The sequence below is a fragment of the Oreochromis niloticus genome, linkage group LG6 (genome assembly GCF_001858045.2).
Source record: "Oreochromis niloticus isolate F11D_XX linkage group LG6, O_niloticus_UMD_NMBU, whole genome shotgun sequence".
NCBI lineage: Eukaryota > Metazoa > Chordata > Actinopteri > Cichliformes > Cichlidae > Oreochromis > Oreochromis niloticus.
Genome location: NC_031971.2, coordinates 8,294,914 through 8,319,246, shown reverse-complemented (window position 1 = coordinate 8,319,246; position 24,333 = coordinate 8,294,914). Strand labels below are relative to the sequence as shown.

The 24,333-nt window shown below is 38.4% G+C and overlaps 1 protein-coding gene across 1 annotated transcript in view; it reads left to right on the top strand.

Moving 5' to 3' along the window:
- Positions 1 to 24,333, top strand: part of LOC106096648 (voltage-dependent T-type calcium channel subunit alpha-1I) — a 252,424-nt gene that overhangs the window by 85,676 nt on the left and 142,415 nt on the right. The window contains 2 exon segments of the mRNA XM_025908200.1: positions 11,971 to 12,082; positions 16,421 to 16,554. Of these exon segments, the coding sequence (XP_025763985.1) occupies positions 11,971 to 12,082; positions 16,421 to 16,554 (246 nt within the window).

Below are 24,333 nucleotides of genomic sequence, written 5' to 3'. Positions count from 1 at the left end.
TGTGCGAAGTAGAGCAGTTGGTGTGTAATATGAAGAAGTTATTAATATAAGTCCCTTAGCAATAAAAGCTTAAACGTTAGAGATGGTTACTCCTGCCCTGTGTCGTTTAATAAAACAGGTCATGTGCACATGTAGGTACAGGCTCACCCAGTACTTCATATTAGCATGTATGACAAATACATTTTTTTTTGATTGAATGTACTGAGTTTAACCAGCTGTTTTGCTAATATACCACCATCATTTTGATACATACAGTTAACCATGTCACACAGTGCTCAAGTGTTTTAACAGCGCTGTGAATTAAAAAAAATGTGATAAATATATTTAATTTACTTCTTTACATCAAGGTGTAGCCTTTGTCTCCTGAGCTCATGTAAAGCTGTTTTCAGAGAAGGTGTTCCCCACAGGCCAGACACTTGAATCATAGTTATATATAATATGATGCATTACAGTAGATTAAACAGAATGTAAAATAGCCCATTTAAAATGAACTCATCCAGCAGCAATATCAATATAACACTAATAGTGAACATTTTTCTGCAGTATAATTACTTTTACTTTTAATCCTTTATGTACAGTTTTATGTATAGTGATGTGTTGTCATAATGTTTTATTACTGCTTTTGCTGAAGTATTAGTTCTAACAAAAGTTCTTTAAGCACTCATAGCCGTCAGCTAAAGATACTTCTGGCTTCTCCCTTGCCCAAAGGGGTCGCCACAGCAGGTGCTTGATTTGGCAGTGTTTTACCCTGTATGCCATTTCTGACACAACTCCAAAGGGAGTTTGTGTCTCTAGCTGGAATTGAACCAACAACCCTTGGCTTGCCCAGCAAATGTGTTAATACCATGCTACACCACATAGAGTTCAGTAACATGCAGGAGGCTGTCGGCACATATAAAAGACAGGAAAAAACAGTCTTTATTATTCTGGTCTTATTTGTCCTTTTAAACAGTGATGTCATCGACTCAAAACTTAAAAAACTTAAAAGTCACATTGCTAAACCCATAATGCCATTTTTCAGCCATTATTCAGCCACATATTCAGTAATGTGCATACAGTCTTTTATTTGTATACATATATTTATTCTTATAAATCTCACATTCCTATTCTTATATTTTGCTTTGTTTTTATGTTTCTTGTATTTTGCACACCTCTGTTGCTTGTGAAGCTTTCACACAAGAATTTCACTCACATGTGCTGTACCAGTGTACCAGCACATGTGATGTGACAATAAAATTGATTTGATTTGATTAATCAAAGTTTCAACAATTTAATAACAGAAATTTGGGAATTATTTCATATTTTTAATATTTTATTGATATCCTGATTTTAGTGAACTGGCTGTGCTGAGTTACTTGGTAGAAAGTATACCAGCCTTGCTACTGTTCTCTGTTCGTTTCACATTAGCTATGAGAGAGTGTGTGTCTGTTATTTCCTTTAACTGGTAGACATCTCCAGTATTTTTAGCTCAACCAGTAGTTGCATTACGTAGTTGAGGGTCAGTCTGTTCATCTAGATTTTTTTCCCATTAGTTACACAAGCCTGGCAACACTGGAGGACGGAAATAGCATGCAACAGTGGTTGTGGGCAGAAGAGGAAACCTACCTACACACTTAACACCCATATCATATTACCATCATACTACATCAGAAGAAAGCAAGGGAGAGGATGGGAGGAGGAACCAAATGAAAGCACAGAAAATCCCACCACATGGTCCCAGTCAGAGACTCTGTGCTTGTTTGTGTCTTCCTGTTTTACAAGCAGGCTTCTAACTCTAACTGTACACTGAGTATTTTCTTGTTGCTTCCATTCCCCATATCTGGCCATCGCTGCAGAACGATACATTAGTTGGCAGCTGTTAAAAACCAGTAGAACTTCACCTGTCTCTCTCCATCCAATCAGTCCTCCATACTGCTGCAGTTTATTGACCTCCACCCCTTTCCAGCTAAATGACTCACAGTAAACTGACAATTTCAGCCACACTATAGATTCTGTGTGGACAAAGGTTTAGACCAGTCATATAAAGTGTGTTCAGTCTTAAGTGGTATCTTGTCACACAAGCAAGACTGATAACACCTTATTAAGCCAAACCGTAGTCTTGTCAGATGAAATGCAACTAACTTAGACTTCCATTAACAAACTTTGGATCCTCAATTAAGATGTCAAATAATGGAACAAGGATTTAATTGGCCAGAGACGATATAAACGCATATGCACAAACCCACACACGACATGCAAATATTCACACACAACAGAGGGCTCCTAATATTTTTGTAGGCGCTGGTTGCCACAGCAACAGGGCAGAGCTTATCTTAAGGAATCGTATGGCAGCTGTGCATTGGACAGAGGGGATGGAGAAAAAAAGTGGGAGGCACAGATAGAAAGAGAAGTCAGATATTTCTGAAGGTGTAAAGTTCAAGTATAATTCTTTTAATCTTTTTATCGGCCTGTTAGTAGAAGAAAGTTGGCCTCACAAAGGTTACTCCTAATTTGGAAGAAAACAGTTTCTATTAAATCTCACCATCTGTGCAGCTGCAGCTTGTAGCTGATTCCTCATTGTAGTCATTAATTTTAAGACAAAACCTCCCACTGAGCTAGAGATGAAAGGAGAAAGTTATGACACTTACAAATGCATATATAAATTACTTGGAGTAATATGATTTCGTACTCTTAGGGTTTACCATGTAACCTTCAAAAATTCCAGCAAGGTTCTGTTACTTTTCTCGCGTATTTTTTATTTTTTTATTATATACTTTATAATCATATAATGATAATTTGGGTTCTTTTTCCGGGATGGAATGACTGTACAGCAAACATTGTTAATCACTTTAAAAAAGGAGCCAATAATAATTGGTTAAATGTTCCTTAACAAGTTGCACCTTGATCAGATTGCATTCATAGCCATCAAGCTTCTAGCATGCTTTTGGCTGGATGTTTGACCTCTCTTCTCGGCACAATTAGTAGAGTTCATAAGCATAGTCCACAAGTTTTCAATAGTGTTGAGGTCCTGGCTTTGGGAAAGCCACTTTCTGAAGCTTAATGTTAGCCTGCTTTATCCATTCTGAAACCAGGTTTATGTGTGACGATGATCATTATGCTCTTCAAACCCAGTTGTTAGTTAATTTCAAACATGTAGCTGTTGATTTCACTTAAAGATGAAGAATTTAGAGGAAGTCCTCCTTCTTCGTTATTCCATTCACTTTGTGAATGTATCACTAGTAAAACACATGATTCTACCATCACCAAACTGCTCAATCTTGATCTTGTCTGACCATAAAACCTTTCTTCAGAAGGCATTTGGCTTGTCTATATGGACAGCTGTTAATTTCAGTGGAACTTGAAGGTGTTGATTTTGGAGGAGGGGCTTCTTTCATAGTTGGCAGCCTTTCAGTCCTGCTGCCTAAACTGATGCTTTTAAGTAAACTCGGTATATGTTATAACCATAGTCACCAATAGAATCCATAGTTTTTAGTTGGGGATCTCCCATTTGTCCCACAGGGTGGTTGGCTCAGCTGTGATTCACTGATTCACAGTATGTGAATCATTCTATTTCAAAGCTTACTGAAGCAATGCAAAAAAAACCCCACATGAACAAATAGTAGCCTGCTGAACTATTAACGTTCAAAACTGTACAGATCTACTCTTGTCATGAATACTTAAAAATTAAAACCTATGATCGACAGAAAGCACGGGCAGAATCAGTGCTGTGTGTTGGCATGAACAGCTCGTATATCACACCTTAGTCAGACATCTCACTGAAATATTATGTTTACAGCAACATAATACAATAACTGTTTGTCATCCAAGTTCCAATCTCATCACATAAAAAGGTTACACATATAAAGGTTTCACAGTAATAAGTACATATCCCCCAGAGTCTACAAGTGGATGGGGTGGTGAAGTCATCGAGACAGCATGCACTGAATCCAAATAAGATTCCAAGTCTGACAAAAGTAGTGAATACAATGCTTTGTGAGACATTAGATACCTGTTGTCATATCTGCAACGTGCTTTCAGTTTACACAGTGTTGTGTTTAATAGAATGAATCAGGATCTCTGTGTTCGTTTATCAAGGCATCATGACTCCACCATGTCATTCACTATATCACTGATTCAGTCTCTCTGGCCACAGAGCAGAATGTTAATGAGCAATAAGAGCTTCATTGAACTAACTGATAAGTAAATATTGTGCCTTTATGTGTCTATGTTTCTGTGTGGAAATGCTCACTCCTCTGACCTGACAGCTGAAGGAAAAGAGAAGCTGACATGAGATGCTGTGAAGCATTACCATGTGATATCCCATGACATTTACTGCTGTCCAGCACACACACTGATACACCATCACACACAAACACACTTGGTTCTCCCTCTTTCCAGCCAGCTGTACTAGATCGAGGAACCCCCTGATGGAAAATTCCAGGAAAGAAGAGACCTGCCAATGTCTGTGAATATTATGCAGCGAAAGAGGAGCACATATGGAGAGTAAAAGGAGGAAAGGATGCGGAGAGTGAGTGAGTGAATGAAAAGGTGAGGTGAGATGTAAAACTAGGAACAAAAGAGCCACAAACAAGCTTGTGAAAATGTTTCAAACAGTTGAAGAATAAGTGGCTGTTCTGTATGTGCTCTATAAACACCTAGTGTTTGTACACTCTCTGCTTTTAATCATCAGTTTTTTTTTCAATCTATAGCTCCTTTGTCTTTTGTCCTGTTTTTCTCCCCTCACCACTTACTGTAGCACTGCACATGGCTACCCCTCCATGAGCCTGGATCTGCTGGAGGCTTCCTTCTGTTAAAAGACAGTTTTTCCTTCCCACTGTCACCAAGTGCTTGCTAATAGGAGGTCTGGTTGTTGAGGTTTCTCTGTATTATTGTAGGGTGACAGTTATTGTGTTTTGGCGCTACAGTTGAACTCGGGTGGTCGCGGGGGGGTTACCTTCCTCAGAGTGCCCGCGAATTCTGAAAAACCATAAATTTTGGATGAGGTGAAAAAAGAACCTAAAAATGCCCATTTTTATAGTTTGCACCTTAAATATGTCTTAGGGCTTTAAGAAGAACAAAATGAAAAACCATGACAACACTCAGGAAAACACTAAACATAGCAATGCACAGCAAACTGTTATGATGCGCTCTTGGATTGGTTGCTTTCAAACCTTGACCTCTGAGTACAGGGATATTTCACCATCCCAAGCTGTGCTTTCCTTTAAAAAAATTGCAGAGGATAGTTACTGTTCCTGTGAAATTGCTGGGTTACTGCAAGCAATTATTAGTTAGGTTTTAAAGTAAAAAAACAACAACTGAGACTGAGAAATCTTGTGGGGGTGTACTTATATAAATAAAATTGAATTGAACTGAACTGTATCCCAAATGTGATGAGAGCAGCACAGTTTGCATCACATAAGCATTTTAAGCAACAGGATTTTCCTTTTTGAGCCTACTAAACAACTTGGCAGATATCAGACTTTTTTTTTAATTAAAAAAAATCAGGAGGTGATATCAATCTAGCATAACAGATTAAAAAAAAAAGAAACAAAAAAACAGAAGAAAAGAGAAAAAAATCTGTTGTGCTAATACCATCGAATGGTTATGAAGAGTTTATTTCACCACAAGACCGTTCTGAAATGTCTTAAAAAACTATTCTTAGTTTAATTTAGTTCATTTAGTCTGAGTTTACAACTGAAACAATGCAAAAATATTCATAGATTTAAATTTCTCTACAAACAGTTGGTCTGGTCACAGTATAATCAATGATGGTGTTAGTGTGCTCTGTAATGTCTGTTCTCTTACCATTGCTGGCATGGATTCCAAGGGGGGGAAAAAAAAAAAAAAAAAAGTTTGTGTGTATGTATGTATATATATGTATGTATATGTATGTGTGTTTGTTACTTGTAATTATTATTGCCTGTTACCTGTGGTAACGCAATTTATAATTAATATATTCTGTATTCAGTTATGAAGGTTCTATTTGTTTTGCTTGGGTGTAGCTGCGGGAAGTTTATTGTTTTTGTTGATAAGTGAATATAGGGGTGGGATTTAATAAGTTTTCTTCATCCCACTCCTTTTCAGGTACATTTTGTTGTTTGTTTTTGTTTTTGTGCACTTTATGTTCAACTTTATTGTTGTGCCTGAAATGAACAAATTAAAAAAAAAAAAAAAGCAAAAAAAAAAGCAATGACTTCTTACTTTTCTGAAATATTCTCAACTTTCTTGCTGCAAATGAAATTAAATATTAGTCATACTGTAGCATGGGGGCGGGATCCTGTGAAGTTGGTGGGAGTCTTCATCTTTATTACTGGAGTTATCTTAATCTGCAGGAATGTAGACCTGTGTGTACTGGATTTCATGACAAATTAACTTTTACCAACCTGTCAGCACCTGTTTGGCTTTAGTGAGAAATGGCTAAGGAGAACTCCCACAGTTTTGCATGACTGTCTAGTTACAGGACTTAAAGTTAGAGCAAGCTTTTTGCAACTCCATTGTGAGCATTGTTCAGGGCTTAACAGTACACGGTGGAATATGTGAAGATAGACTGGAGGTTTGGAATTGGAAGACACTAACACAAAGTTTTCTGACTTTAAAAATCAAGGTCTGTGCTTTTCTATTTCTGGGGGTAAGCAATTGTGAATATATTAATGATGAACTGGTTGTGTTTAGCAGCAAACTACGCATACTGTCCTTCACACAGCGTCACGTAACTGTATCGCCGCTCTGTTTCTCAGAAGTTGTTGAACGAATCCACTATTTTAAACTTCACACCTCCAGAACCTCCAGAGATTCTTGTTTAGTTTCAGCTTTTCCATGAATCTAAATATCACGCCTCTGTTTTAAAACACAATCATTCTGTATTGAAGCTTCTTTAATGAGGCAGAACATTTTATGTGGAGAGTGATGTTTCCAGCATATGAAAGAAAACTAACTTAAAGACACCAAGTTACAAACTGAAATAAGCTCCCTATAAACCCACCTCTTTCTCCTCTTTATTTCCCTTTTTCTCTCCATCCTTTTGTGCCGGTTTACTTCATTTGATAGTCGATTGGTTTCCATGGAAACCAGAGGTCGTTTGCCTCCTGCGTGTCTCTTTGGGAACAATAAAAACAAGCGAGGAAAGCAAGAGAGAGAGAAGGCAGAGAGACACTGAGGAATGGGTAGACAGAGTGACGCCATGCAGTGAGGTATTAAGAATTCATTTATCCCCCGCTGCCGCACACTTTCAGCCTCCCAGCTCTTTCCAGCTCTGTCACGCTGATGCTTTTGGCACATCCAAATCTTCTGGGTAATGGTCTCCAGTGCCACTGCATTTTATCTGGCCTTTTAAAAAAATCTTAGATTTGTTTCCTCCTGGCTGTATGATGTACTCTGCGTGGTTGGAAGAATGTAAAAGGTTTAAGGGGCTGAAGACAGTCGATTTAATCATTCAGTCTCAGAAGGACTATTTTGCAAGTGTTTCAAAATGAACTGATCTAGGACGCCTTTATAGGCTTAAACGTTTCCATCCTTTTAACAGTAAACATGGAAGCACCTTCAAGTAGGGCTGAGCGATATGAGGAAAATCTTATTTCACTTTTGGTTTTTTTGGTTTTTTGCCTTATCACGATACACGATATATATCACGATATGTTTAAATAACCTGTTTCACCATAAGTGTTATATTTAACCACACTGAGTATGTTTGATATATCGCCCATCCCTGTCTTCAAGCCAGTCAGTTGACAAGCACTGGGCAAGCATGTTAGTGGAATCACCTACTGTACAGTGCACATAATTGTGTTGTGTAATTGTACCTCCAGATCTTTTAATGGTGCTGTTTAGTGACCTGCATTGAATTACTGTAGGTGTTCCAAGGAGCTTCTACTAGTGAGTGACAGCCGCTGGATGAATGCGAAGCAGACCGTGCTGAAAACAGCAGACGCTACTTTGCAATTACTCCTGAAGAACAAAAAAAAATGAAGGTTAAAAAATTCAGAAGGTGAAATAGTTCTATGAAACTATTTCAGAGTTAATCTTCGAACACCCGGTCTGTAATAGAGCTTAGCGCTTTGAATTTCACCTCATTTTCCTTCCAGTGTTGATGTGAGGTGCGTGTGCATGTCTGCGTGAGAGAGTAAAAAAAGATGGAGCCTCCTCCAAGGCACCTACACTAATTGACTCATTTTTCAGAAGTGGCGAGAGATAGACAGACACTTGCACATTGTTAAAGGCAGCTCATGTATAGGTGGAGTGAATTAGAAGGTAACTGGAAAACTGGGCACTCCAGCAACACGCTAAAGAATGCATTTAGGAGTGAAAATGACCCCAGGATAATCCTAATAGTATTAGTCCAAAAGCTGTCATCATTACTTAGTGCGAGGAAAGAAGAAAGCGCTGACCTGCAATTTTGTCCAGCTATGCCTGGAAAGGCATTCGTGTTCTAGGGGGTGGATTCACAGACACTGCCTGGAGGTTCTCACACAGGCTCAGTGACACCTGAGGATGATATCTCTGTCCTCATTAGGAAGGGCTAGCTACACAAAAAGCTGAAGTGGTAAAAGTGTGTGTGTGTCTCTGTATGTGTGTGTGTGCTCGCTTGTAGAATGGTGATATAAGTGGATTATTTGTTTCGTTACTGCATTTCCAATTGATTTTACTACACCTCATCAATTATATTGATCCAAATATCGATAGCATCAATACCAACACTGATATTATTATTGGATCGTGATAGGATTAATACTTTATTTCTGTATTAATCTGTCGTCTAACTTCAGGATGCAGCTCACAGAGTTGTGTTAAATTCCAAATGTCAAAACACAGGAAAAGCTGAAAGGTGTGTTTTGCTGTGTTAACTAATCACAGTGATTTACTGGTCATTAAAATGTGTTCAGAATTTGAAAATTGATAATAATTCATCCCATAACTCATGACACACCGCTCTCCCTTCATGTTAAGCGTATTGATGCTGTTATCATACTGATCGTCATACAGCAAAACTTACAAAGCTCTATACAGAAAAAAAAATTACCACACAGTGTTTTCCAAGTAAATGGAATGGGAAAAGACAGAGGGGGTCCATTAATCAGTGATATTATTAATTATTAATTATTAATTCATGTTCAGAAGTAATCAGAATTCTAAAATCAATACTTAACAAGCAGTCTCAGTTTACCCTGCAATGACCTGGAATTTCAAGGATGGATGGATGGAGTTAAAAATGTGAAATCTATGGTTGAAAAAAAATTGTAAAAGGAGGAAGTTTGGTTTTTTTTAAATCCCTTTGACTTTTCACAATAATCTCATTATATTTGTTAGGCTTTTAAATTGTAAGAAGAGAAGGATTAAATTAGATTATCTTCAAAACAATCAAAGAAAACATTTCAGTTAATACGGGAGTATGTGTTTGATTTATGAAAATTGGGAAAATGTTAAACATGCACATACACTGTGACGATCATCAAGTATTTTTTATGTATTTTCAAGCAAGTAGTGCATAAAGAGTGATTGAATCACAAAAGACCTAACCTATTACTGTGCCATTCTAGTTGGTAGACATAATACAAAGTTTGTACTTAATACTTGCCGTCATTTTGGAACGTATAATTTCAAATGTTTCTATTTTTTCATTTCCATATTAACAATGTAAAAATGACACATGCATAAGTGCCTATTTGTGACGCTGTTGTTGCTTTCAACCCTGGCTATGCATATAATACCCAGAACTTTGCATACAGTTATTCAAATATCATTTTTCTGTCTAACTCAATTTTAAAAAGCTATCATGCAGTTAATTGATCCATGCATTTGATGGTCTATGACAGATCTTTCCTCTTAACCATGTGTCACGTCTGCTTTGCAGCTGTTAGCCCGTTGGATGTCGATATTAAACATGCCACCCTGCGGTGAAAATTCCTCTTTACATGATCCATGTCAGCTGATGTATTGACTTAATGTTTGATTTAATGTGAAACCTAATGTGCCCAAGTGTGTGTGTGTGTGTGTGTGTGTGTGAGGAAGAGAAAGTACATGAATCTGTGCTAAAGTGTGGGCGGGTGATTTGAGTGTTATGTGTTTGAACCTGTTGGTTATTTTGCATGTGCATATGTGTGTGGCTTTCCGCTCATATGTGTTTGGATAAGTGGGTGTTTGTGTGCGACTCTCTGTCTTTGTGTTTATGTGTATGCATGTGTTTTGCCCACTCAAAGCCTATCTTTATCCATCCTGTGATATCTAAAGTAGTCCATCTTCTTGTGGGAAGGTTCAGGCAGGGCCAAGACGAGCGTGTTGAGAAGTTAATGTTTTCAGGAGACTCTCTGTGTGTCTTGCTGAAGCTGAACCTGTCCTGCTGACTGTGTATGGTAAGCTGCTCGGGGAGTGTTTCAGCTTCCTGTTCTGTATAGCCTCCGGGAGGGATTGGACCTCCTGGGCTATCACAGCACATCGTCCTTCACACACTTGTTAGCTGAGCATTGCATTCCCTCCACGAACACACGGTGAATAAATTTTGAATCACTTCCTCTTGCTCTTTCTTTGCCAGTACGGTTTGATTTTTCCTCTTCAGCCTGCTCCATTTAACTTTTCTCAGAACAAGTGTTGCTCAGGTTTTGGTTCACTCAAAATATTCAGCATCATCACACATATTCTGAGGTTTGCTATGCAGGATTTTGATTACTCACGTCATAGAGGATTTTCCTCTTAGAAACCACTGAACCAGTAGGGCTCCAGCATCTTGCTGGCAGACAGTAGATGGTGCCGTTCAGTTCTATGAAATGTCTCTGCAGCATCTGATGCAGCTCATTTGTCTTTATGATTTAGATGGCTTTGGGGTGCATAAGTGAGTGTCAGCAGAGTGATGAAGTTAAATAAGAAAAGTGCATTTTTCATAGAGTGTGTCATAGATATCACACATTACACTTTCTAATACTACCGCAGTCTCCTGTTTCAGTGAGGATTAACTTTTATGGAGTGATCAAAGAAAAGCTATGGCAGGTTTTTAAAATTGGATCTTCTTCTTCTTCTGTTATTGCCATAGTTTTCATAGCAGTTATAAAAAGTAATGCTGACTCTGAGAACCCATCATAGAATATAAAAGCACTCTGCAGACATAAGAGTGTTGGTTTAAAAAAAAGAAACACTAAAAAGACTATGGTAGGGATTGACTGCTGTTCTGTAGCAGAAGATGGACTGAATTATAAATTATACTATATTTGCACATTTTGCATCTTGCACGTCTTCGTCCTGTCTCGTCTACAATGTCCTGACAATAACTTGAACCTGGTATTCAAGACCTACTGCACAATCCACTTTGTATTGTTTCTGTCCTGTCCTTGTTTAATGTACAGTTAGTATTGTACAGTTATCATTATAGTATTTAATAGTATTGTATAGTTAGTAATTAGTACCTTGTTATCCCTTAATTTTACCGAAATTTAGTACATTATTTATTTGTAATTCCTAGTTTTAAATCTCTTGGAGATATGTCTTTTATGTTCTTATAATTACACCATGGGTGAAACAGCAGTACGCTGTATACTGTTGTATTGACAATAAAGCTCTTGATCAGTTTAGACCATATACCTCCTGTACAGTCAAAAGCTGAACATGCTATTAGCCATTTAATGCCTGGAACATGAAATGATTGCTGGACAATCTGTTTTTTAAAATGGAGTGTTTATTAAACCTTTTGGCATTTTAAAAAATGTTTTGGGGCAATTTGGTGGTTAAAAATGTATTCTGGAATTTATTTGTGTGTTTTTAGGGGGAAAAAATCACACTGATCATGTAAAAGTAAAAAAAGTCATGATACACTTGGCGTTAAGAGGTTAGTAGCTGGAGAACTGAGTTAGCAGAAAGGGTTACTTTTGTTATTTGTTTCTATTTTCTCTCATCATTTTTTAAATGAGGTCTTGTTTAAAGTACGAACGACCCATTTTCCCTTCACTGGAGCATAAAGTCTTGGCTTTCCCTTTGTGAGGAGTTCTCCTTAACCAGATGTGTTTCTACATGGTTCGAACGTGTGAGTATGATGGTGATCCTGTTGAACTGCGTTACCCTGGGAATGTACCAGCCCTGTGAGAACATCGACTGCTCCTCAGACCGATGCCAGATACTACAGGTACAACACAAACATGCACAAAATCAACCCCTAGCTTGTAGCAACATCGCATTAAGTCTCAAAGGAACTGTATGTGTGCTTCTTAACAGTGCCTTGTGTGCGTGTGTTTTTTTGTTTTTATGCAATCATTTCATATCTGTTAGACTTCCTATGGACACATGGACATGTGATTCTGATAAAAAATATTTTTGATCCCGTAGACGTCTGTTAAGTAAAGCAATACAGACTCTTTTCTTTTGCTGCTCGGAGACGAGTTGTGTTTAGATGCATAGTCTCTCCCATGAGGTCCATTCTGATCCAGGAAAATCCCTCTGATAACATAAATATTCTTTTTAAAGTGTTGTATGAGTTACAGGTGTTGAGGGAGCTCTTTAAAGGGTCCTAAAAGTCAAAGGGACCAGTTACACTGGTTTATGTACTGTATATTTGATTAGAATCTGTGCATACACACTCATATTGCAGAAAAGAAGATAGAAACACACACTGATACATCCAAACACAGCTTTATCCCTACCTTACCTCATTCGCCCATCATTCTCTTCTTCCCCCCATGCTGGGCACTGTAACTGCTTGCACTGAGTCACTGCTAGCATGTGGTCTTTATGCTGCAGCGAGCATGACTCTGTCATGTATGGCACCTCTGCAGCTTCACTCATCATTTGGCAGGACACGGAATCCCTTCTCACTTATGTCAAAGGTGGCTCGAGTGGGTATAACATCTGTGCTAGAGCTTTCACGCATATGCCTTCGGTCTGCCGGGGCAAAGAGCTTGCTGAATCACACGCCTTACACACAAGGCACTGCACACATCATATAGCATAGCAGCAAACGTAGACGCACACAGTAGATTGATTCAAGTGTCTGTGGGGGGGTTGGGGGGTTGTTGAGTTGGATCTAATAGAATTTCTCCTCCAAGTATCTATAGACCCTATTCAATATGAGCATGGATTTAGTGGGCTACAGCCCCACAGTCAATACGCTGCTCTCAGAAAATCTGCTGTTCGATAACATGATCTCCATGCTGGCTCAGCAGCGAAATCTATAAGCTCTAACAAATGTGGGCTGAAAGACCTTTGGAGGCTTAGGAGGCCACTAGCAGACATTGTTGGATGATGGATGAGTGCAAGTCCATTGTTGTGCAAAAGTCTTGAGTCACCCCTCCTCTTTTTGGAATTTGCTTCCAAGGAGCAAAGTTTCTTCTGGTTTGGGGTAATAGTTCTCCAGGTTTTCTGAAGTGTTTCAAAGTTTTTATTGTACCTGACCGTTTCCAGAGGAATGTGTTTTGTTCGTTAGCCCACTTAACACTGACCGATGAATCATTCAAGGTTAAAGACTTGAATAAGGTTCATTTATAAATGGTGTCATCTTTGCATCATTCTCCTCTTTAGCACATCCATTGCTCAGAACTGTTAGTAAAACTAAATGGGATTTTTTAAACAATTCTAACAGTGTCTCAGATTGACAGTGCTCTACAGTCGGTGGGTCCCAAACTTTGGTTCCTTGTGAAATATCTCAGTATCTAATTCAGTTTTCCATGATATTGGCCTATTTTCGTAAAGCTTTTTACTCACTCTAAGGCTACGTCCACACGTACACGGGTATTTTTGAAAACGCAGATTTCGTTTGGGCCTTTCGTCCACATGTAAACGGCATTATCGATCACTGAAAACTGAGATTTTTAAAAACTCCTTCCAGGGGGGAGATTTTCGAAAACTCTATTTTTGCCAGGAAAATGGAGATTTACTCACGCAGCGTCAAAGGTGTGCGCCGTTTCTGACGTCACGCTGTGCGCCACGTTATTGTTTCCATGAGATACATTTCTACAGTTTGTGACCTGTGGTAGGTACCTATTTCAATAGGACAGAGCCGTAGGCATACAGTCAGTTAAAATGGGTTTAATGTTAATACAAAATAAAAGTAAACATGTAACAGCAGAACCTAAAAACAAATAAAACTTTACTTTGTTAAATGCGGTAAGAAACGATAAAATTGTATGATTGCCCGTGAGACAGGATAAGCGCTGCAGGGAACCTGTTAAAAACAAATCAGCATATAACACACGTTAAAAGGGACACAACTCACACTGAACCCCAACTGGGCAAAATTCTATAAAAAGGTGAATCTTCAGTGCCGTCTTCACTCAGGATAGAGACAAAATACTGTTGCTGTTAATCTGACTATCTGCAGTTTTTACACATTTACATGTGTGTGCACACATGTCCCTCCATTTAGAAAGACAGAGGTGTCACAGTGAACTTCTACACTGGGGGTGGGGGGGTAGGGGAATGAAAAAATAAAGTCAGATGTTTTAGAGAGTTGCAGAAATGTGAAGAAAGTGCTTTTCACCATTTGCTAAAGTCTCCCTTTGGTTAGCAAACATTACCGAACGTAGCACCTCATCCATCTTTCCAGCAAAGGTCAAGGTTGGAAAGTCTGACCACTCCTCCTCATTAGTAAGCTGGTCTGGCATACCTGCACTAAATAGGATGCATGTTTTAGCAGGAAACAAGTCAGGAAACAAAGATCCACCTTAATGGTTCAGATTTGGATCACGTTGCTTCCAGTACGTCGCTCTTAAAATCAAATTACAGGCAACACCGAGCGTGTCAGTTTGTCTCTAATCCCCCAGTATGAACAGAAAGGAGCTCCAGCTAATCTAGGCTTTTTGCACACAACAGTAGTTGCATTCATCGGCGAGCTGAATTCTTTGATTTGTTTAAATGTGTTTTTTCTTTCTTTTTTTTAATTAGATGCTTGATTAAAGCTATGTGAGGTGTGAGGATTTCGACGTGAGGCTTACCTCTGATTACTGCGCAGAATAATTGTTTTCCATTACTTCACCCTTTAAGGAAACCTGTTGATTTGAGCTTGACGGCATTTGGATGATGTCATGGAAGAAGCGTCTTTGCTGCCATCAGTTTGCTTTTCACACACAACATCATCAAAAGTGTTACTGTGTACAGACAAAAGTCTGTCTCATTCATCAGGAAATGTGTTAAATTTGTGCTCATACATTGGGCATGCTACATTTAATGAGTATAATGGATCTTTAGAGTCGTTGCTAAAGCAAACCAAAATACAACAAAATTCATTGATATTGAGTTTTACTGCCTGTTATGGTAAAAAGTCATTGATCTGGAACCAATTAATGTGATTTTCACCTAAAAATGACAGTCAGTTAATTCTGAGGAAGTTTGTAGAAGAAGTGATAAATCATGTAGCACAAAATAAATAAATGAATTTATTCAATTGTAGACATAAAGCCTAAAAGGGCCTTCGGCCACTCAGATGATCTAAAAACTGTGTTTATAATTTGTGTCAAAATAAATCTGGTTGGAACCTTAACTTCAATTTTTCTACATGTAGTGTTGATATACCGTATTTTCCGCACTATAAGGCGCACTTAAGATACTTTAATTTTCTCAAAAATTGACAGTGCGCCTTATAATCCCGTGTGCCTTATGTATGAATTCTGGTTGTGTTTACTGACCTCAAACCGATTTCATGTGCTACACGGCGCTCAAAAATCTGTCAAAAAATGTTTTACTATGACTTTGGTAAACTATGAAGCCCCACCTCTTCATGGATTGTCGGAGCATTATGGCTATCGTAGTCAGGAGCCTCGCGGAGTAATCTGGGTCCAAAACTCCGTCCGCTTCAGGTCCCAAAGTCAAACGAACACTGCAGCATCACTGAGAGTTAAAAACTGCCTAAATTCTTTCATCTTTAATAAATTGATCAGCGTTGCTGCTTTACCAGGTGTAACAATTAAGCTTAACATCCAGTTAGCAGGAAGTTAGCTCGCTAGTTTCCACCTAAACATGATATAACATGTTCTGACTGAGAGATTTCTGAAAAAATTAAAACGTACGGCTCTGCTATCACTTCCAACATAAATGAAGACAGAAAACTAAACAGGTATTTGACAAGCGGTTTTATTTACTCATTCGTGCATGTGTGTGTGCACATTTGCATCTGCTTGTCTATGAGATGTGAGGCCTTTTCACAGACATGCATCATTTATTTAATGTAATCAGTTTTTCAGTGGTACACCTATAAGGAAATGACGATTCTCCTGGTCACCGTTTCCATGAAACTTAAAAAACAAGCAAAAAATAAATAAATTGTGAGTTCAAGCGATGATTTTTCTACTCACCACTAGAAAGTCAGTTAGTGTAACTTTTGCACACTAAATTTAACAGACGTCTCTCTCTGAGATCTTTTTGTTTCCATCCCAACAATGATTCATCGTTCCTGCTGCCAAAAGCAGTCAGAAATGACAGTTTTCCTTATTTTGTCCCTTATTAACACCTCGTATCTCTGTTTCTTTTCTGTCAGGCCTTCGATGCGTTCATCTACATCTTCTTTGCTATGGAGATGGTTGTAAAAATGATCGCTCTGGGGATCTTTGGTCGACGCTGTTACCTCGGGGACACGTGGAACAGGCTGGATTTCTTCATCGTCATGGCAGGGTGAGGACCTTCTGTTCCATTTATCTGACTCCTTTTTCCACATCAGGAGACTCACACGGGTGGGAGCGCTGAAGGGTTTTCTCCCAAACACATGTCTTGACAGCTATAACATCAACAACAAAGACAAATAAATAAAATTTAAAAAAATAATAAAGGGAAAGCATGAACTCATGCATTGTGGGTCAGTGTAATGCTAATTAAATACACCCAAAGGGCTACACTTAAACATTAGCTGATTCTTTCTCAGTAATTTGTTCACTCTTCCTCTTCGGTCTGCTAATATAACTTGTAAATGTTTCATTCCACATTTAAACTGGAGCTCTCACACAGAGAGTGTTTGAATTATTCGAAAGTTCAAATATTTAATTATGACTAATTCTGTTTCGCTTCTGTTTAAAGGCCAGGTTCCAAATCCCTTTTTGGCTCAGCCGTCTTTGTCTTCCTCTACAATTCACAATCCACTGTGCTACGATGCATAGCCAATCAAGTCGGTGTTACAAATGTAACATGGCAGTCGGTATTAACGTGTGGATAGTAACTGGCTCTCACTTGGGACGTGACTGGCAGTAACACAGTGATGATGCGATTCAGCTGAGCTAATCATCTCAATGGAACTTATTGAATGAGCTGAAATTACCCAGCCACAGATTCTGTTTGAGTCATGGTTACTGATGTCTCGAAGGGATACCTTTAAATGGTAAAAAAAAAAGGGTACGAAATATTTTTCTTTGGACAAAGTCAGCCATTAAATCTGTGTGTGCTTTTTTTTGTTAACTCTACTGAGCTTTTGTGCAACTAAGGGATTACCGACTCCTGATGCTAATCCTAACCCACCCCAGTGTACCTAGTATAATTTTGTTCACTTGTCTCATTAATAATGATTTCCCACTCTCTGCAGCTTAGTTAAATCCCTTGTTATGGCCATCTATAATGTTTCTCTTTTAATCACAGTGAATTGCTCCTGTTTCAGTTTCTTGGAGCACTGTCATAACTACAGTAAGGGTGGATGGTAGAGGTGGGCCAGTCGATCCAGTAGTATTGATACCAACACTGATATTGATATCGGATCGATACTAACATGACAGGATCGATACTTTGTGTCTGTCCTCTAAGTTCAGAATGTACTGCACCCCGACGAACCTTTTTGGATTTATACCCTGTAGCACATTTCAATAACAGAAGTTGACCCAAAGTTGCTTTAAAGACAGGAACATTTATATTTTACATCTCCAAAAACAAACCCCAGTTTAAAATATACATGAGAAGCTGAAAAGTTTTGTTTGTGATTGTGTTCAGAATTTGCAAATTGATGATGATGAATCATGAATGACACATTGTTCTCTCCTACATAAGCTGCCTATTGGCAATACAGGCTCTGTATTTACTTGGTAACAGATTTATACCAAAATTTGCAGTGTTGCACAGCACTAGTAGGTTGTGGTTGGGGGCGTTTCGTTTGTTTTTTAAATTTTTTAATGTCTTTTTATTAATATGATCTGACTGAAATGCTAATTTTAGAAGAGAAGTTTGCATTTGAGAGGACATGACAAGGACACCGCTTGTCTGAAAGTTACAGTTTGTAATGTTAACATTGTCGCCTCTTTCAAAAATATTAAGGATGTTTTTAAAATCTGGTTCATTTAGTTTATTTGGTGTAGAACCGTGGAAGGGCTGTTGCACCTTACCTCTGGTCTGCTTCATGCCAAACATTTAAGTTTGGTTATTATTTTTACCTATTAAAGGTTAATGCACAGTTTTTAAACACAAGGCAAGTAGCTGATTTGCTAGTCAGTGCTGTCGCATCATGAACAGAGTCAGAGCACATGGTGCAATAGGGGGGAAATATAATGTTGCTGTACTTTACCTTTTATGGTTTTAGAATTTAGCCACAAAGAGCTCATGAAGTCTACACTGCAAGTGCAGCTCATATTTAGAGAACAACGATAACAGAGACCAAATAGTGACATCTGTTGTTATAGACGGATGCGATAATGGCCAAAATGAAAATTATGATTATTTTGATCATTAGTGAGATCATGATTATTTATCTCAGTTATTTGTTGGTTTGTTGAATTTGCGTAAACATGACACTGCTTTGTTGTGCAAATCTTTGCACCAAAATAAAATCAGCTCATACAATAAAAATAAAAATAAAAATAAAAATGAAGGCAAATACAAAAACTGTACCAAAATTTTACTCAAAATTCAGTTTTGGTATTACCTTCACTTTCTACATTATGCTACACTCCTGTTGATTAAAACATCTCTCCACACAGAAGGCCTGATCACCTGATCTCTTAGAAGCTAAATATAAAGTCTCTCGCTCGAACTGCATGACAGACGGGGTTAAAATCTCTCTCTCTCTCTCTTTGTCCCTCTTTGTCATGTTGTATACAGCACAGCTATTGGAAAAGTAATTGCTTGAGGGGATAATATAGCTTTTGTGCAGTGACTATTTTCCTGAAGCCTTTGCTACTGAGAGTATTTAGTGCATACTTATCTTTGGCCATTATGTTGGTGATTTCACTACATCTTTGTGAGATGGATCAATATGCGGACGTGCCACACGGGCTCGCATTTGTGGACTTCTGTGCTGATGTTGGGTGATTCCTGTTAGCAGCCATTACATTGGTTTTCTTGGGCTTCAAGCATTCATTATAGTGCTTGTGCTTTCAGGTGGTAGGATAGCTCCAAACAATGAACGGTATTCCGAAGGACAAGCTCTTCACCTTCTGCCGTATCTGTCTTTTAATTTAGCATTACTTGGCCAGACTACTTGCAACAAACATGGTGCATAGTGCAGGTAACAGCTGTGATTGGCACATATAGCGCAGGCACATTGTCAGGCAGCGACTTAGGAAGCGACTTGATGTGATGAAGCACGCGTTGTCAATATTGGTCTTCATTTGTGTTCATTTAATCATGGGAAGCCAAAATCTGATTAATTGTGCAGATCTGTTTTCAGATGTATAAAGTGATATCTGTTTATCTCCTGACACAGTGGGAAATAATGGTTTCTAAGTGACTGATGCTGTGATACATATAAAAAATTGCTTAGATTATAGTGAAACCTTTAATAAACAGCTGTAGCTCAGGAGGTGGAACGTGGTTGTATACTAGCTAAAAGGTTGGTGGTTCAATCCCTGTTTTCTTGGGCAAGATATTAAAGCTAAAGATGCTCCCAGTACGAGTGTGAGTGTGTGTATGAAGGTTAGGAAACACTTCGATAAAGAAACAGTCCTTGTATTAATATGTGTGTGTGTGAATGAAGCATGTAGTAGAAAACCCTTTGAGTGCTCAGTCAGTTTACCATTTAATAACACGCTCAGATTTAATAGCTGTTACACTATTCCATTAATGCTAAGCTTACATCAGCTCTTGCACCTAAAGTCCCTCTTGAGCAAAGCAAGATCTTCGTTTCCAGTTCAGCAGGTATAAGGCTCCGGCACACATTTCACTTTATCAGGTCAACTTACCATCAGTTAATTATGGGTTTGTTTACATTACTTCAGACAGTACAAAGTTATACATTGGTTTCTTTATACACACAGAAAGACAAATAAAAGTTTATTTTTTACTGCATCTTTTCATCTGCTCTGATTAAGGCTACAGTATTGTTTTATTACATCAGCTGATCTAGCACGTCAAAAGCTGGACGCCGGGCTACAAAAACATACTATTACAAATTTGAGAAAAATCAAAACTTGGACAACATCAAAGCAACCAAGCAAACGAGGAAATTGACATAACACAAAATCCACTTGAGAGAATATTTACAAGGACAACTTCAAAGTTTCATAAAAATACAAATCAGTAACCTTCAGTATGTTCTCAAGGTTAATTCACAACCAAAAAGAGGAGAAATGTGTCCTGGCCTGGGTACCCTGTGATTCAGCCATCCAAAGGAAAGAACAGCTGTTCCTGAGTGACAGGAGATTACAGCGGTAAATACAGAGTTTACCCAGCATGGCTTAGTATTTAAAAACATAAATTAAAATAAAAACTAGGCCAGGAAACCATACTAAAAATCGATAAATACTGGACATTTTATCAAAAAAAAAAGGAAACAAAGACATGACATACAATGTTTATTAGTGCATCATTCTCCCAGATTTCAGGAATAATAATATTGGAGCCTAACATTGGAGTCTCTCAGACTCTCAGTTTAACTGGCAGTGTGAGTGGAAGGCAAGAAATTAGAGTTCATGGGAGAATAAGGAATAAAATAAGCTTTGGCAAGAAGAACGTTTCCAAAGCTGGAGTGCCACACTATCACTTAGCACGTAAGAATTAAAGTAATTAACATGGTTTGAAGCAATTAAGTTGTATCCTATTATTTTTATGTTCTCAGGATTTGTAAAGATACCATTATCTTGCTGCATTCTGCCTCCATGATGGTTCCCATTCAAAAACAGAAACAGGTTTTCTGGTGACACCTGTGCAAAAACATCTTGCATCCACAAACCTTAAGCTTTTGACAGATGCCTTAAGGATGGAGTGTCCAAACATCAACAAACATCAAAACTAGATTTGACATCCTTGATGCTGACCAATAAAAACACAGTCACATATCTGGGTGACCAATGTTTTTAGGAAGTGGAATGAATAGAAACACAACACTCACAGTGCTGAAATATGTTAAAATCAATGTCTTTGTAGACATGGCAGATTGTATTAACATTAGTCTGTGTTCTTGTTCCAAAAACCAAGAACTTAGCGTTTATACTAACCGGTTAAATTAGCTGGAACCGTGCCGTTGTCTGCAAGTTAGGGCCACTGCGTTTAGAGGCTGGAAATCAGCAAAGGAGCTCTGAAACATCTGCTTACTGCTGAATTTCACTGTGTAATCCACAAAGAGCAGCAGATCACAACCTGCACTGGAGCTCGCATTAGAAATGATTGTGAGTTGTGATTCTTTTCTCCACGATTAGTCGTAGGGATTCCCCAACTGCAGAGTCTAATCGTAACCCTCTACAATGTAGATATAGACTTGTACTTCAATGAGTACTTTTTAGTTTCTTACTAAGAATACATTTCATGTACTTTTTCACATTTACTTGAGTAAAGACATTGCATTAGCACTTCAACTTTTAGTTGAGTATTTCAAACACAGGTATCTGCACTTCTACTTTTATTGAGCCACATCATTTCCTCAAACATTAATAAAGTAGTATTCTGATTCTGATAAAGAACGTCTGTACTTTTGGCACCCCTGGCCACAGAACATTGAAGTATGCTTAATTACACCTTCCTGTCCACAGGGTGATACATTCTAAATTACAGTATTCACAAGTTACCGATGCTATATAATTAAGGATGCAGACTCCAAACTCTAAGAGTCCTCACTTCAATAGATACAGTCACTAAATAGCACGTTTTCACAAAGGTATATAGCAGCTAGGTGCTCCTAACAGCTGCACTTGGTTAAATGTGATCAGAAATCTTGGCACTTTGCTGATCTGAAGCAGTCAGGGCTCTGTTAACACAATGCACCAATCTTCCCTGGTCCCGAATGAGATGAAACAGCAAACAAACAACAAACTGCTTGAAAAAAAAAGGAAGAATCAAGGTTCCTGTGACCCAGTCTAAGTACACATCTCACCTGGACTAAAATGATTTGGTGGGACCTTAAGAGATCTGCGAATAAATGAATGGCCGCCAGTGGGCCATAATTCTTACATAACGATGTGAGAGACTTATAAAGTCTTACAGGGAAGGATTATTTCAACTTATTGCTGAAAGTGCTTCTACAAGTTACTGAATCATGGGCTGTACTTAGTTTTTCCCAGGACTGCATGGAGCCCTGTTAAAAGTTTCTGTTTCACATCACTTTACTTTTGTAAAGTGGGTTCCATCAGTTTGTCAGCTTCCTTATGAGTAACTGTACCTGTTAGTCATACTTTGACAAGCTTCTCAAAATGTTACAGTGAGTACAGACCAGCTTGAAAAAAATAGTTCACGTTTAAAGCTAAATAACCTGTACCTATACCCATTGCCTTTCTTATATTTTTCTGTTTCTGTGGGTCCCAAATTCTTTTTTTGTGACCGTCTTTAGTTTTTAATAGTCTTTCTCAAAAAATTAATAATCCAAAACCTGAGCTTTATACAAAAGATTTGTACAAAACAACAAAAAAGTTGCTTCGCTTTGTGTTGGAATCAATGCTTATATCGTTGAAAGTTACTATTTGTTATGAATCGGCTATGTGCAGGCAGGAAAAGGACCCAAAGTGCAGACTCCGGAGACAGACGTGAACTCAAAACAGCTTTAATGCTGAACTCAAAGTAACAAACTTCCAAAGTACAAACATTAACGCAGGTAGGAAAATAAAACACACAGCATGAGTGAGGGTAGATAAGAGTAGATCTCGACACGGACACAGAGAAACACAGGGCTTAAATACACAGAGGGAGCAATCAGGGAATGGGTAACAGGAGGGAAACACAGCTGGGGCAAATCAGGCCTAACGAGACAAAGGAAGGAAAACCAGACGCATTTACATGAGACACGGACTTTCAAAGTAAAACAGGAAACATAACACAGAGACGCAAACTTGACAAGGGGATACAGCAGACAGGGGAGACAGAGCAACTAGAGAGCACAGAGACATAAATCTATAAGGCAGAACTCTAACAAAGAAATCAAAGAACTAGAAATGATAAATAATATAATAAACTCAAAAACCCTGGGTCAACGACCCAGGCATCCTAACACTATTACCAATGCATGCCAGTCTTCCCACTTACTTAATGTACATTAGTTACACTATTATAGGAATTGTATTTTTTTTACAAATAATTGAAGGTATCATGCTCACTAATACTTTAAATTGCTAAATTCAGTCAAATTGCAACTTTCTGTCATAAAGTTTCATTTTGTTGCTTTTTAATTTCCTCTGCGTTCATCCTCTCCTTTTTTGATTTTCCACTGTCAGAGAATGGGGCCAATTTTTCATTCACTTTCACTGAAATAGTTTCTCCAGATTTTCCAACGTTACAGTCACTGGCCCCGAGGCTACAGAAGATTCTACTTCCACCATCGAGCTTCCTTTTAATATTTGATCTAGTCCTTTTTTCCTCAAGTCCAAAAAAATCAGCACACGTCTTTCCTCGTCATCATTTCTTTGCATCAGCCCGCAATGTTCAGTGCATGCATGGCATGGAAGAGATACTGCCATCATCACCAATTACTCCCTAGTCTTGCGTCCACCACATACAGCGTGCTTAGCGACAAGGAAGAGGGGGGCGTGATAAAACGTTGCACCCCTGGGAACTAGTTTACTGCAAACACAAACAGTAGGCGAGCTGCAGGGAAGGGATTAGGAGCAGTGTGAGGCTCACACCAGGCTCAGCTTAGCTTGCCTGTAGAGCTGAACCCTGCACACAGTTAGTGAGGGAATATTGTTCCAACTGCATGTTTTTGTGTGTTGACTGCTCGTGGATTAGGTAGATGCCAAAATTAATCCAAAAGTTGGCTTTTTTATAAACTCTCTTTATTAACCTCTTGCTCCAACTACATGCCTTCATTAGTGATGTGAAAGGCTCCAGACAATCATCTTGTGTAAAAGATGTATTTTTAAGATGAAATGTTGTGTACATTGATATAAAGCTAAAGAATAAGCTCCCCAAACACATAATTGACTGTTAAAAGTGTCTAAAGTTAAGCTTGCAAACCTTTCTTCACTTGTAAAAACCAGTTGGCAGGCTTTGAAGGGCAAGTTGATAATAGATGGATTTGTGCACTGATGCCTCTTCTTTCACTCCTACTATGCCACATTTAAA